The sequence below is a fragment of the Neospora caninum genome, chromosome V, assembly GCF_000208865.1.
Source record: "Neospora caninum Liverpool complete genome, chromosome V".
NCBI lineage: Eukaryota > Apicomplexa > Conoidasida > Eucoccidiorida > Sarcocystidae > Neospora > Neospora caninum.
Window position 1 is genome coordinate 780569 of NC_018391.1, and position 12807 is coordinate 793375.

At 50.1% G+C, this 12807-nt stretch overlaps 2 protein-coding genes across 2 annotated transcripts; both read left to right on the top strand.

Moving 5' to 3' along the window:
- Positions 1–3121, top strand: NCLIV_0130 (ADP-ribosylation factor domain-containing protein; the record flags this gene model as incomplete). Its single annotated transcript, XM_003881497.1, has 4 exons — positions 1–65; positions 1213–1375; positions 1970–2050; positions 2984–3121. 4 exons carry the CDS (start codon positions 1–3, stop codon positions 3119–3121), a joined length of 447 nt encoding a protein of 148 aa, XP_003881546.1.
- A 3137-nt stretch (positions 3122–6258) lies between these two features.
- Positions 6259–10031, top strand: NCLIV_013070 (conserved hypothetical protein; the record flags this gene model as incomplete). Its single annotated transcript, XM_003881498.1, has 6 exons — positions 6259–6402; positions 6763–7004; positions 7454–7606; positions 8013–8097; positions 8685–8806; positions 9506–10031. 6 exons carry the CDS (start codon positions 6259–6261, stop codon positions 10029–10031), a joined length of 1272 nt encoding a protein of 423 aa, XP_003881547.1.
- Positions 10032–12807: the final 2776 nt, after the last annotated feature.

A 12807-nucleotide genomic window follows, 5' to 3' on the forward strand; every position in this document is an offset into this window, starting at 1 on the left:
ATGGTGTTGCTCAAGGTTTTGAGGAAGACGAAGCAGAAGGAGAAGGAACTTCGTCTCCTGATGTTGTGAGTTCGAACGGTGGAGACAGATGAGGGGAACAGACCCCCCGTGGCGAGCCCGACTGCTTCCGGTGGATGTACACCTCGGTCTGTGCCTCAGTGCTGGACATTCCAGCAGCCATTCTCGAGGCCGCACAGTCTTTCCCGCAATCCATGCAGCTGGGAAGGTGAAATCTGACCAAGCATGTGTGGATCTGTGAAGCAAAAGGCAGCGGCTTAACTCGGAGGGAGAACTCGCTCGCTCGGCGATGCCGCTGTTGCTCGTCTGCCGTCATGAGCAAAGGGACAGTCTTTCCTTCTCCTGTCATTGGTGTCTCCTTCGGACTTCTTTCCTCGCGGCGGCGCCTCCGCCAACGTCTACCTCTGTCGCGTGACCCCGGCTGTCTCTCTCTTCGCACCTCTCTCTGCATGCATGGCCAGCGCTGAACGCTCTTTTCTGTGCAGAGGACTGGACAACGCGGGAAAGACGACGATTGTCAAACGGATGAATGGCGAAGACTGGAACACAGTGTCTCCCACTCTCGGCTTCTCCATTAGCACCTTCGCGTTTCAGGGGTAATTGGTAGACACCGCAGCGAGAAGGAAGGCATAGTCTTTCCTATGCTTTCTCTTCAAGGAGATACAACCTTCCACGTCCAGAAAAAGAATGGCGGATACACAGGCGAACTGCCTTGGGAGACACCTTCCAGGCCTATATCTGTATCGATAGATATCTAGTTGGCTGTATTCACATATGTATGTATATATATATATATATGCATATGTATACATATATATAGATTTATGCATTAGATATATCTGTATGTGAATGTATATTTTTACATACTTTAGCAGGCACGCAATTCAAGACAAGGAAAAACGAAGCGTATATGCATTGGGCGTTAGACCTGTCGATTGACTCCACGATCTCGCTTCCGAGTGTCTATATTTAGAGACCTTTTCAAGGTGTATGTGCGTGCCTTGTGTGGACATTCATCGCTCTCTTTCCTTCTCTCTGTGTCTTAGCCTCTTCTCTCTATGCATATATCTGTTCATACGTCTGCATGGAGCTCATGCGTGCCTCTATGTGTACTTGTGTGGTTCTCTGCGAGCTTTAGCTTTGAGAGTCGCGTTTTCGAGATAGGTGACTTTTCCCCTGTCTTTTTGTTTGCAGGTACAAGTTGAATATTTGGGACGTTGGCGGGCAGAGGACGATTCGTTCGTTTTGGCGAAACTACTTTGAGGAGACAGACGGCGTCATCTGGGTAGTGGATTCGGCCGACCGGCCTCGGATGGACGTCTGCCGCGAGGAGCTCCACAAGCTGATGAAGGAGGAGGTGCGGAAGAAAAAGCAAAGAGAAGTCTCAGGGAGATAAGCGACGAAAGGGGCATCCACTGGGCAGATGGAACCGAAGGGAAAAGGGTTCAAATGCAAAGTGGAAGCGCTGGGAAGGGAAAGCAGGCAAGGATGCAAAGAGGTGAAAGGATGCAGAGGACCAGAAACGGAGACGCAAAGGGTTACAGTAATATAAGCGCAGAAGGTCTGCAGACAAGACGGTCACACGAAGAGAAGGCTGTCGGCTTGGTGAAAGGGAGAGCAGCCCCTCGAGTTGGGAGCGCGCAGAGAGGGTGGAGCCGCGCAGAAAGAAGAGAAAAAGGAACTGGCATTCTTACAAGCAGCTGCGGGAAAGGTCGAAACTAGTCATCCCGGAAAGTTTCCAGAAGTTTGTGAACATCACCTCCGCCTGAGAAAATTCAGACGTGTTTCCACCAAGTAGGCCGCGAAGACAATCGCCCTGAAATGAGAAACGCGCCGCTGGGCACCGTGCCAAGTAGGGGGATAGGGGCGCAGCACATCGCGGGGTGCGCTCTTCGTTTGCTACGTTTCGAGTCTAACCTCTTTTCTGTGTGTCGCCATTACGTCTCTTCAGCGTTTGGCGGGTGCAACGCTTCTCGTGTTCGCAAACAAGCAGGATGTCCCCTCTGCAATGACAGCAGCCGAAATCTCTCAGGTCGGGCTCCTCAACCAGTGGAAATAAGAATACCACGCACACATGCATATACACACATACATACATACATACATACATACATACATACATACATATACATACATACATACATACATACATACACATACATATACATACATATACATACATATACATACATATACATACATATACATACATATACATACATATACATACATACATACATACATATACATACATACATACATACATACATACATACATACATACATACATACATACACATATGACCATATGTGAACACGTGGCCACGCATGCACCTACGTGCAGGCATCCAAATATATAGAGAGACCCAACTTTACAGGTATACACACCCGTATATCCAGATATATATATATATATATATATATATATATATATATATATATATATATGCATTATATATGGATATGTGCCCAAGTAAACGTGTGCGTATACATATATAAGGAAACATGCGTGTGTATCTGCCCGTTGCGTTTGTATTTTTCCGAAGCTGGCATGTGTCTGAAAACAGCCCCCAGGAGTGTCGATTTGAATGAAAGCCGCAGCATCTGTATCACCGCCTGTACGGATTCATACATTGACAGGCGTGGACAGACAGAAAAACCGTGATTCGTCTTTTTCTATTTCACGGAAAACGGTCCAAGCAATGCTGCGAAAACCCAGATCCTGGCCGTCTGCAGCCAGTCTATATGTTGTTTCTGTTCACACCCGCATTCCCCTCCCTACATGTATATATATATATATATATATATATATATATATATATATGCATGTTTGTTTGTATCTAATTTCTTACCAGCATATACATATATATATGTAGATATGGGTTCTTGTAACTAGCTGTGTGGGGTGAGGTGATTGTCGTGCGGTGTTTTACCCGTTTCTGTTCCTGTTTTCGGCTGCGTGCAGGCACTGGAGTTGGATGCAATGAAAGAGAGTCGTCACTGGAGCATCGCAGCTTGCAGCGCGTGGGAAGGCGCTGGCCTCCTCGAGGGTTTTTCCTGGCTTGTCGAAGACATTTCTTCTCGGATGTTCGTCCGGAGTTAGTCCGAGGGAAGCCGGTGAATCAACTATGCAATGGCGCAGCTTTCAAAGCTTTGGAGGCCCGCAACAGACAGCGCCTGCGTTCGCTGGATGTCCTCGTCCCTCTGCGTTGCTGGTGTGCGCGTCGCTGGAAACACACCAAAGGATGCGCGCTTTTGATGGGTTCAACTCCTGAGGCTACTACTGGGCTAATTGGGTGTCGTGCTCGACGCGGTAGAGCGCCCCTGGCCTCGCCAAGACTTTAGCCTCCATTTCCTTGAGTGAGTGACGCGCCCCGTTCGTTGGCCGCGCGGCCTGTGGGACGAGCGCGCAGGTTGTACAAGTGGAACAGACAATTTCGGAGGGGTGGATGCATCTTTGAAGGCAGGGAGAGCGCGCACACGCGCGCGGCGCGGGTGACCGACTGGACCGTTTCCGTGCACGTATCGCCTTTTCTAGGGCCACGCGTTTTCAATCGCTACAGACGCGTGGCGACGCTTCCAGGCAGGCGACGCTCTTCAGGACGCTTGCGAACCAAGCACGGTCTTTCACACAATCGTTCATTTCCTTTTGAAGAGCGCTGGAGACTCACCAGCCTCGCCCTCGGGAGTTCGGACCTCTCTAGTGCGCTAAGGCCCCGTTTTATATGCAGGAAAATCTTTTGTCAGGCGTGCTCTCGCTCTTTTTTTCACGAAGGTCCAGGAGGAAAAGAGAATTTAGACTTTTTTGGATGCAGTTGCCTGTCTCTGCCACGGTCTGCCGTTGCGAGAGAAGAAACGCGTCTCTCCTCGCTGTGCTTTGTGATCCCCCGCCCCGGCATACAGCAGACTCCTCTCTGTTCCTTCGGGCGGGACTTGGCAGCGTCTCAAGCGTTCTTTTCCCAGTGGGGCGCAGTTTCGTTTTCCTTTTTTTAACGCCCCGAGACACAGCGCGAGAAACCCGCTAAAACAGGCGTTTCTGGGTTTTGACCTAGCCTGGTTCTGTGGACTGTAGAGGGAGACGCCTTGTTCTCCGCCGATCTCGCACAGCAATTGCAACTCGGAGCCGCGCACACTTTTTAGCGATTCCTCTTTGTTTCTTCGAACTCAGCCAGCTTCTCTCACGCAGCCTCTCTCAGCGGCCAGTTCATTTTTTCATTTCTTCTTCCGCCTACGACCCGTGAAAAGACTCGCGCCCTCATGGCCTCTCCTCGCAGCACATCTCCCTGCCTCTGGAAAACGTTTTCAACAACTTACCTCTTTCGCCTGATGTCTGTCCATCGACGTTCAGCACGCGGCGTCCACATGCCTCAGAACTGCCAGCCGCACCTCACTATTCTCTGTCTCCCTTCTTATCTCCGTTTTTTCTCTTCCTCCTTCTCTCCGTTTTTTCTCTTCCTCCTTCTGTCAGTTTTTTTTCTCTTCCTCCGTCTCTCCGGTTTTTTTTTCTCTTCCTTCTTCTCTCCGTTCTCTCTCTTCTCTCCTGTCTCTGGTGCGCAAGGAAGAAACGTCTCACCCCGGAGAGTGCGTGCAGGCAGACTGCTTTCCAGGATGTTCTTTCCTAAGATGCCGCGCTGGCGGCGAATCTTTGCCTCCTCTGAAGAAAGATTCCGGGAAGCTCTGAGGAGAGAGACAACAGAAGGGCGGTGAGGCGTGGAGTGAGCAGGAGACACTCGGAGACAGCGAGAAACAGGCACCGGGGGCTCAGACGTTTGATTCCGTTGCCCGATCTTCTCTTTTCCCAAAGAAGGCAAAAGAGTGCGTCTGGGCGATGCAACGAAGAAAAAAAACGAGGGCTCGCAAAAATAGAGCTCGAAAAGAGATCGTGCGTCTTTCTCCCCTTTCGCAGCTGTCCCCTCGGTATAAAGAGCGGCGCCGTGAGGGGGCCGCATGCATGCGCGCATTTTTTTCTGTGCGAAAGAGCAGATTTTCACCCTCGGTTCTTGTCGAGGACGAAAAACGCCTTTGCCTACTTTCCTGTTTTCTTGTCTTTCTCGGTCGCATTCTCTTCTCTCGCAAACACTTCCGGGGAACCTGCTGTCTTGGCGGGTCTTCGACGAAGCCGAAAAGAAGCGAAGCAGCGCATTCGCCTCGCTCCTCTCGAGTTCTCCATTGCGTCTTTTATGATTCATTTATTCGCGTGTTTAAATCAAATTTGTGTCGCAGTTCTGGTTTCTTTCGAGCGGTTGATGTGTCGTTCTCCTGTGCCAGGTAGGCGCATTGCACTGAACTTGGCAGGGATGTGCATCTGTTCCCTTTTCGGCGACGAAGCTACGCGACGCCTGCCTCCTGGCCGTGTCGGGCGAAGCTGAGGAAAATCGAACTCCGAGAGAGACACTCGCCACAAATGCCGGCGAAAAAAGGCTCTCTTCTTCTTGGCCGCACTGCTCCCTGGTTTTAGCTTTCCTTGCCCGTCTACCTCTAGGCCACACACCCTCCGGACCAACTCGGGAATCCGACACCTTCTAAAAATATACATATATATATATATATATATATATATATATATATACAAATATATATATACAAATATATACATATACAAATATATACAAATATATACAAATATATAAATATACATATAAATATATCTTTTGGTTCCGACATCGGTGAGGCGCTGGCGAGATGTGTCTCTCGCGAGGTAGAGCTCTCAAGCTTTCTCCTTCTCTCATGGATGTGTTCTCCCGCGCACCGTTAGATGTGATTTTGACAAAGCAGTGAGGGACGACTCTGAGAAAAAAAAACTACAAGTCTGAACGCTCTCCGGAACTCGGTCAACAAAAACGTTCTTCTCTCATGTTTCGTTTCTGCGGTGCTTCTTCTCCGTGTCTCTGCCACGTTCTTTGCGCCCGCTCTTGCGCTGTCATTTTCTCTCTCGTGGTCTGTGAAGACAGGGCACCTGAGGTGAAGACATTGCTTTCTCTCTCGTCACCTGGGCCTTCAGGGGCAAGCCTCTGTGCTCGTGTATAAGCCGTCGAATTCGTTTTTCATCTGGCTCTCTCAGCTGCGAGATCGTTCATTTGCGGGACGCTCCCCTGGACACTGCGCCGACGCCAACAGCTCTCTCGGGGTCTTTTTTCTGGAGCAGTTTCGCGCCCTCCCGCCCGAGACGAAACCTTCTCTCGAGCTTCTCAGATTTCTGTTCAGGAAGGAAAGGGGGTTATCTTTTTTACTGAGAGAGGAATGATGCAGGCCTCCAGTGTTGACGCCGACTGTGGAGCCGCCAGCGCGGCTCGAGTCAGCGAGGCTGGGGCCTCCGCGGATGCACTCGAACAGACACCTGTCCCCTCTGTTGGCCAGCTGCTCCAAGTGATCTCAGAGCACAAGGTGAGGAGAAAACTGAGACGAGTCTCGTTCCCTTTTGTCTCTTCTCTCTTGGTCTCTCCTCCTCTCGGTACCTCTCTCTCTGCCTGTAGTATATATGACCCTTATAAGCTCGCTCTTAATCTTCCTCTTAATCCGCCCCTCGGCTGTTTCCTTACCCCGACTCTCTTCATCTTCCTCTTAGCTGTTCTCTTTATATCTCTCCCTTTACCTCTGTCTTAGTCTCTCCCCGTTAATCTCCGTATATCTTCCCACCTCTCTTCTCCTAATACCCTTCTAGTCTGTGCATGTTTCCTCTAGCCTCTCCCTTGATCCACTTTAACTTTCGGTCTCTTCGTGTGCCTCCTTCGCTCGCGCGCTCAGAAACGGGAGCATCTGCAGCTGTCGCTGATCGCCTCGCTGGAGGCGCAACTCGCGGAGACGCGGGCGAATGTCACGGCGTACCGCGCGTGCCACGACGTGGTGAACAATCGGCTGAGAACTGCCGTCCTGGATCCAGCTGTGAGCATGGAAATCAAAACGCTCAGGCAGAAACTCTTCGACACAGAGACCCTGTTCCGGCGCGCAAAGGAACAGCTGGCCGCTCAGAACTTCTCCGGTCAGAGGTAGGCAGAAGGCGCGGGATACCCCGCGCGGCGAACCAAGAGAGAACAGTACCTCAAATCAGAAAACATCATTTCAGACGCTGTCTCCATCGACAAACGCTCGTTTCGGAGCCGGAGGTTCTCAAGTGGAGCGGGGACTAACGAGGACGTGGCGTGCGCACCGTCTCTCGGGTTCCCGACGAGCCTCTAAAATCTGCACTTCTGCCGTCCTCACACCCTTCCCCGTGCACGAAAATCTCGCATCGACTTGTACTAACACACATCTACATTAACATATATCGGGAACGAAATATACAGGGAGCCATATGCATGTGCATCAGTGTAAATGCATCCATATGTATATATATATATATATATATATATTAGGAGTTACATCATGCGTCTGTGTCTACATACATACAGATATATATATATATATATATGTATTTGCATGTGCTTTTCCTGTGCAGTGTTATGGGTCAGCGGCTGATCAACAAGTGCAAGACTCTGCAGGAGGAGAACAACGAGCTCGGCCGCTCCCTCGCCGAGACGCATTTGCAGCCTCTGACGATTGAAGTCGCTGGCCTGAAGAAGCATGTCGCGTTCTTGCGCGGGGAACTCAGGTAAACGCCTTGCTCTTGAACGCCCAGACTTTGCTCAAAGACGTTCAGAATGCGAACCCGACACAAAGTCGGGAAAAGTCTGCTTCGCTGTTGCCCTGACCAGCTCACAACTGGACGCGTCATGGTGCACATCTACAGAGTTCTACGTGAATGTATACTTGTATACGTGCATGTATACGTATGTATGTGCTTGTACTTGGATGCATACGCTGTCGCGCATATATATATATATATATATATATAGAGAGAGAGAGAGAGAGAGAGAGTACACATCTATGAGTGTATGTGTCGAAACCTATAAATTTCATGCAGAAATATGCAGAAGGATATATATATATATATATGTCCCTGGGGATGGCTGAGGACTTCCTGCCAAGCTCGTTTTTGCGCATGCATGCGGTCTCAGGCAGCTTCGCGAACTGAACAGCGACATGGATCGCGACAACGAGACTATGGCCCTCCAACTCCAGGAGCTCTCAACCACCGTGGCAGTGAGTGAAAACGCGTGCATGTTTTTCCGACCCTGCCGGGTAAAAGAGTCACCCATCTAGCGTCATTTGTGCAAACTATCTTTACACATGCATATATATATATATATATATATATACATAGGTGTATGCAGCATGCGTTGAAATCTGTTTCTGTTCGTCTATCTGGATAAATGGAGATGTGTGCATTCAGTCGGTGTCTGTGCCCGTGCACTTGCATACTTCTATGCGTATTTGCGTCTGTGTACGGAGCGCCGAGTCAAGCGGGCCGGTGCGGACTGTGCCTCTCTGTTGCGAGCGAGGAGAGACTGTCGAAGTTCGCCGTGGAGGTTTTGAGAGGAGCGCCCGGTGTGGTTCCCCGGCTCTTTGTTTCTGCCGCATACTGCAACCTCGGCAAAGCAGCGAAGGCGTAGACTTTCGTGCGAGCTTCAGTGCGCTTTTTTCTCTTTTCGCAAGACCCCAAATCGCGCTTGCGTGAGCCTGGATGCAGAGTAGCTGCGAGAAGGAAAAATCGGGATTCGGTCTGCGCGGGTGCAGGCTCACTCTCTGGTAAAATAACTTTGGGATTTGTGCTTTTTAAATCTTCCTAGGGCGTGACGGCGGAACGCGACCAGCTTCAACAAGAGGTGGCGTCTTTGCGCGAACAACTCGAGACGCTTCGAGTGTCGGGTTCGCCGAGCCAAAACCAGAATTACTACGGCGGCAATGAAAGGTGCGAGTCTCCCTTGTTCGTACAAAAGGAGACAGTTCCGTCTCGGTTTTCCATCATAGAGGCAAAACATGTTCAGTTTCTCGTCAGATTTTCCGCCGAATTCACACTCCGATGCTTTATTTTGAAAAACCTTACTGTCGCATGTCACGAACGCAGCTATACAAAGGTGTAGCGTAGACCCCTGCGGTGTGTGTCTCTTCCGACCTCGGACATACGAGGATCCATCCGACTACCGAACTCTCTGGCTGCACGAATTCATCTCTATGTCTCTCTTTCTTTCTCCACCGGGCGAAATACTCACCTCTCCGTACATATATATATATATATATACATGTATGTATGCGAATATGCTCGGATGGAGATTTGAATGTTTTCTGGAGAGGACCCTTGAAGGGCAGAAAGGAGCGATTACATCCGACGGCTTGAGGTTCCTAGCCAGGACCGTTTCTGTGTCTCTGTTTCGCACCGTCCCCGTGCACCCCGAAGAGTTTTTTTCCGGTGTATCGGGCGAGAAACTCGACGATTGTTCTCTCTTCCCTCTCTCTCTCTTTGTCACAAAACCCTGATTTTTGGTCACAGTCCGTTTTTTCGATGGTCTGCCCCTATTCGCCTCGTGGCGAGCTGTCCCTACAAGAGCGCTTTCTCACTCTTCTGTGGCACACAAACTCCCGCAATTTCTCTCCTTTCGTCCTTGTGCAGGTTCCCGGACTACGAAGGCCGATCCGGCGGGCACTCCACGCGAGACGGGAACTGGCACGGGAGTGCGTCGACTGAGGCGCGCAGCGGCTCGCGCCGCGACCGCGGTCGTCACGCCGAGAGAGACAGAGACTACGAAGCGAGCAGCCGAGGAGACAGCAAAGAAGTTTTCGAGGGCTCGATGCGCCGGGAGCGGGAAGAACGTGCATGCAGTCGGGAGTTCGAGTCGAGCTCCAAAATGGAAGGACGCGACAACCGCCACGGCCCTTCCTTTTTTTATCCGAATATAAGACGAGGCGAGGAGACGCACCATGCCGGCCCGGGGACCTCCGAGTCGGCCAGAAGAGCAGAGCGCGGCGCCTCGAGAGGCAGCTACAAGGACTACGGCGCGAGTTTGCGGCCCCACACGCATGAGCGAGACTGGCGAAGAGACGAAGAAAAAGACCGAAGGGGACGGTCAGAGAGAGACTACAAGGTCCGATCCGAGCGCGGAAGGTCGAAGGATGACCGGGAGCGCAGATACGACTAGAAACCCGAGAGAAAAGAAGGCGAACGCAAGGAAAAGGTCGAAGGCGGGATGATGAGCAATCAAGTGCCTCTCCCAAGGCTACGTCAGCACCCACGCCGGTGATTTATATATATATATATATGCTAGAGATGCATGCACTGACACCTACGCTTGCCTAAAACACATATACAGTATACAACAGATCTCTCTATATAGATATATCGTTGTGGACGTTGCATAGGATATACAGATATATATGTCTGGTTGGCATATTTCGGGAGGGAGCACCGGGTGTATCGGCTAATGCCAGCGGCACAGATGAATTCTGTTTTCGAGGCTTTTGGAGCCGTGCGTCGTGGAGCCACGTGTTCTCCGGCCGTTGGATTGTCTTCTCGTCGAGAGAGAAGTTGCAGTCTTCACTCGGGCGCGGTCCCACCCAGGCTGTGGCGGGCTTTGATTTTCTGTTTTCCAACGTAAAGATTTTCGCAAACAAGGCCTTCCACTTTCTCAGCAACTGCTGTCCGTCCTTCGTGACGTGACCCTCTCAAAGCATCTCCATATATATATATATATATATACGTAGCTACCTGGGGATTTATGTCCATAAATGCACAGATATATATAAGCACCTATTAGTATAAACGCATATATATGCGTATATTTGTATGTATAGATGATTACCTGTATGGAAAGATAGAGGAACGGTGAATTACGAGATGCCTAGTTGCTCACAGTATAGACAGTTCGGCATTACTTCGTCGTGTGTAGTGCCTACGACTCTTCCCTCAATGGCTTTCGGACACCCGTCTCATTTCATATATTTGTTCATATTCTTCTGTTGGTGGTCATGTAGAATGTAAATAGAGAATTCTTTCTTTTGTAGACAACAATGAGGAAGCCTACACAGCCGTGGCGTAGACCATGCCTACCGTGAAGTGGAAAAAGGGGGATGGGCAGTTTTTGCCATGCATGCGGGGTTGCTTTGGTGCATGCAGTGGTAACGCCGCGCAGGTTTCCATTACAAGTCCCAGTAAGAACCGAAGCCTCAGCATGCGATACACATTGAGGAGATGTTCGGGAGACAAAAGGCATCTGTGCAGGAGACAGTCCGACGCATTCAAATATGCGTGCATCCCTACGCATGGTGTGCTTCATTCAATAGGAATAAACGAGCACTGATTCGTCCCTCATTGACGCACGTACGTACATATGGATGTTTTCTTTGAACTAGGCAGGAGCGGAGGCAGAAAGTCAGCCGACGCACTCTGGATCTGTGCCGGTCGCGTCTGTGTGCAAATAGGCATCTCCACGCAGATTCGCATGGTCGCGCTTTTTGTTCAAGGGTACGTGTACACATGTATGCAAATATGCAGATGCTCAAAGATATAAACAGCAAAGACAAGTTTCACCGAATGGAAAACGAGAACAAGACCCCCGGAGATCTCAAAAACCGCGTTTGCTTTTGGCGTGCGGGCTATACAGAAAGCAGGTCAACAGAAAATTAGAGCTTGCCTTTCCGCGCACTTCACGCCGCCTCCCCGCACCACTCGCGCCTCCTCATATGAAACAGACTTGGGCACGAATATGCACATACCTGAACACGTGCGAATCCCCACATGTACAACCCTACATACAAATGGGGGGTGCGCCAATTAAAAGGAGTTGTCGTAGCCAGGTGACAAAGATCAAAAGAGAGACGTATTCATGTATACACCCGTCAAAATGCCTGCCTCGATGGAACAGAAATATATATATATATGTAAAAATATAAATTCAGACATTTAGGTGTAGTGCTGAAGGCAGGAGCACGATTTTCGTTTACAATTCATTGATGGGAGTCGCGCTTCATGAGAGAAGAAATCCTGTTGCATCTGTTTCACACCTTGTTGAAGGCTATTCGCGTGTATTGTCTTTCGGGTGTTTTTGCGAGGGTCTGAGGTGAGAATTCAAGAGACTCTCTCTCGTTTTTGTGGGCGCAAAACCTCTCCTCAGGGGAGACCTTTGGTTCCCTCAGGACGCGTCCTTTGCCGAGGAGACACTGATGCAGAGAGGAAGTTGAGGGGTTTCCACAGGAAGCGACTCAGACAGTTTGAAGAGCATCCGTTCTGCAGAAAGCAAAAGTCTCGAAAAAGATCCTTCATTTCGGGGAGTTAGGGCAGGAGACACAGCCAAACGCTTCCGATGGTTTTGACCGGCATAACATAAGCGTGAGGATATGTGGCCCTTTTTCGGATCGAAAGAGCCTGCGCCTGAAACGATGGAAGACGAAGCCCCAGGTTGCTGAAGACAGATCAATCGACCAATCGAAGTTGTTGCCAATTCCTACTGTATCCAAACCGCTTTGCCGGCCGAACACAAACCGGAGAACCTTTGGAACGCATCCGCAGAAACGCCAGACTTTCGCGTGCTTGCGGCGGGCTTTACAAAGTCCGAACACGAAGGTAACGCATGCCTCTCGTCGAGTTGTCGGAGCGGCTTCTGTGAACAGAAACGAAACGCTTGAGTGTTTTCAGACACCGCTTACCTTCCGGCGCTGGGAGGATTGGCATCGCTTTTCGGGCGATGAGAGTAACGCCTGTTGACGAACTAAACCAGCGGATCGGCGGCCGAGGGTCGTCAATCCGTTCTTTTTCTGCCAGAGAAATCAGTTAAGCTTCGAAGAGAACCACCCGTCGAAGTCAGAACTCCCCTTTGCTGCAGGCCTTTCCCTCGCGAACCTCAGAGAAACCTTCGTACCTTTTTTTGCAATGGGTTTCCCGTTTTCGTTTGTCTTCTTTTCCTTTCTCAAACTGGACTC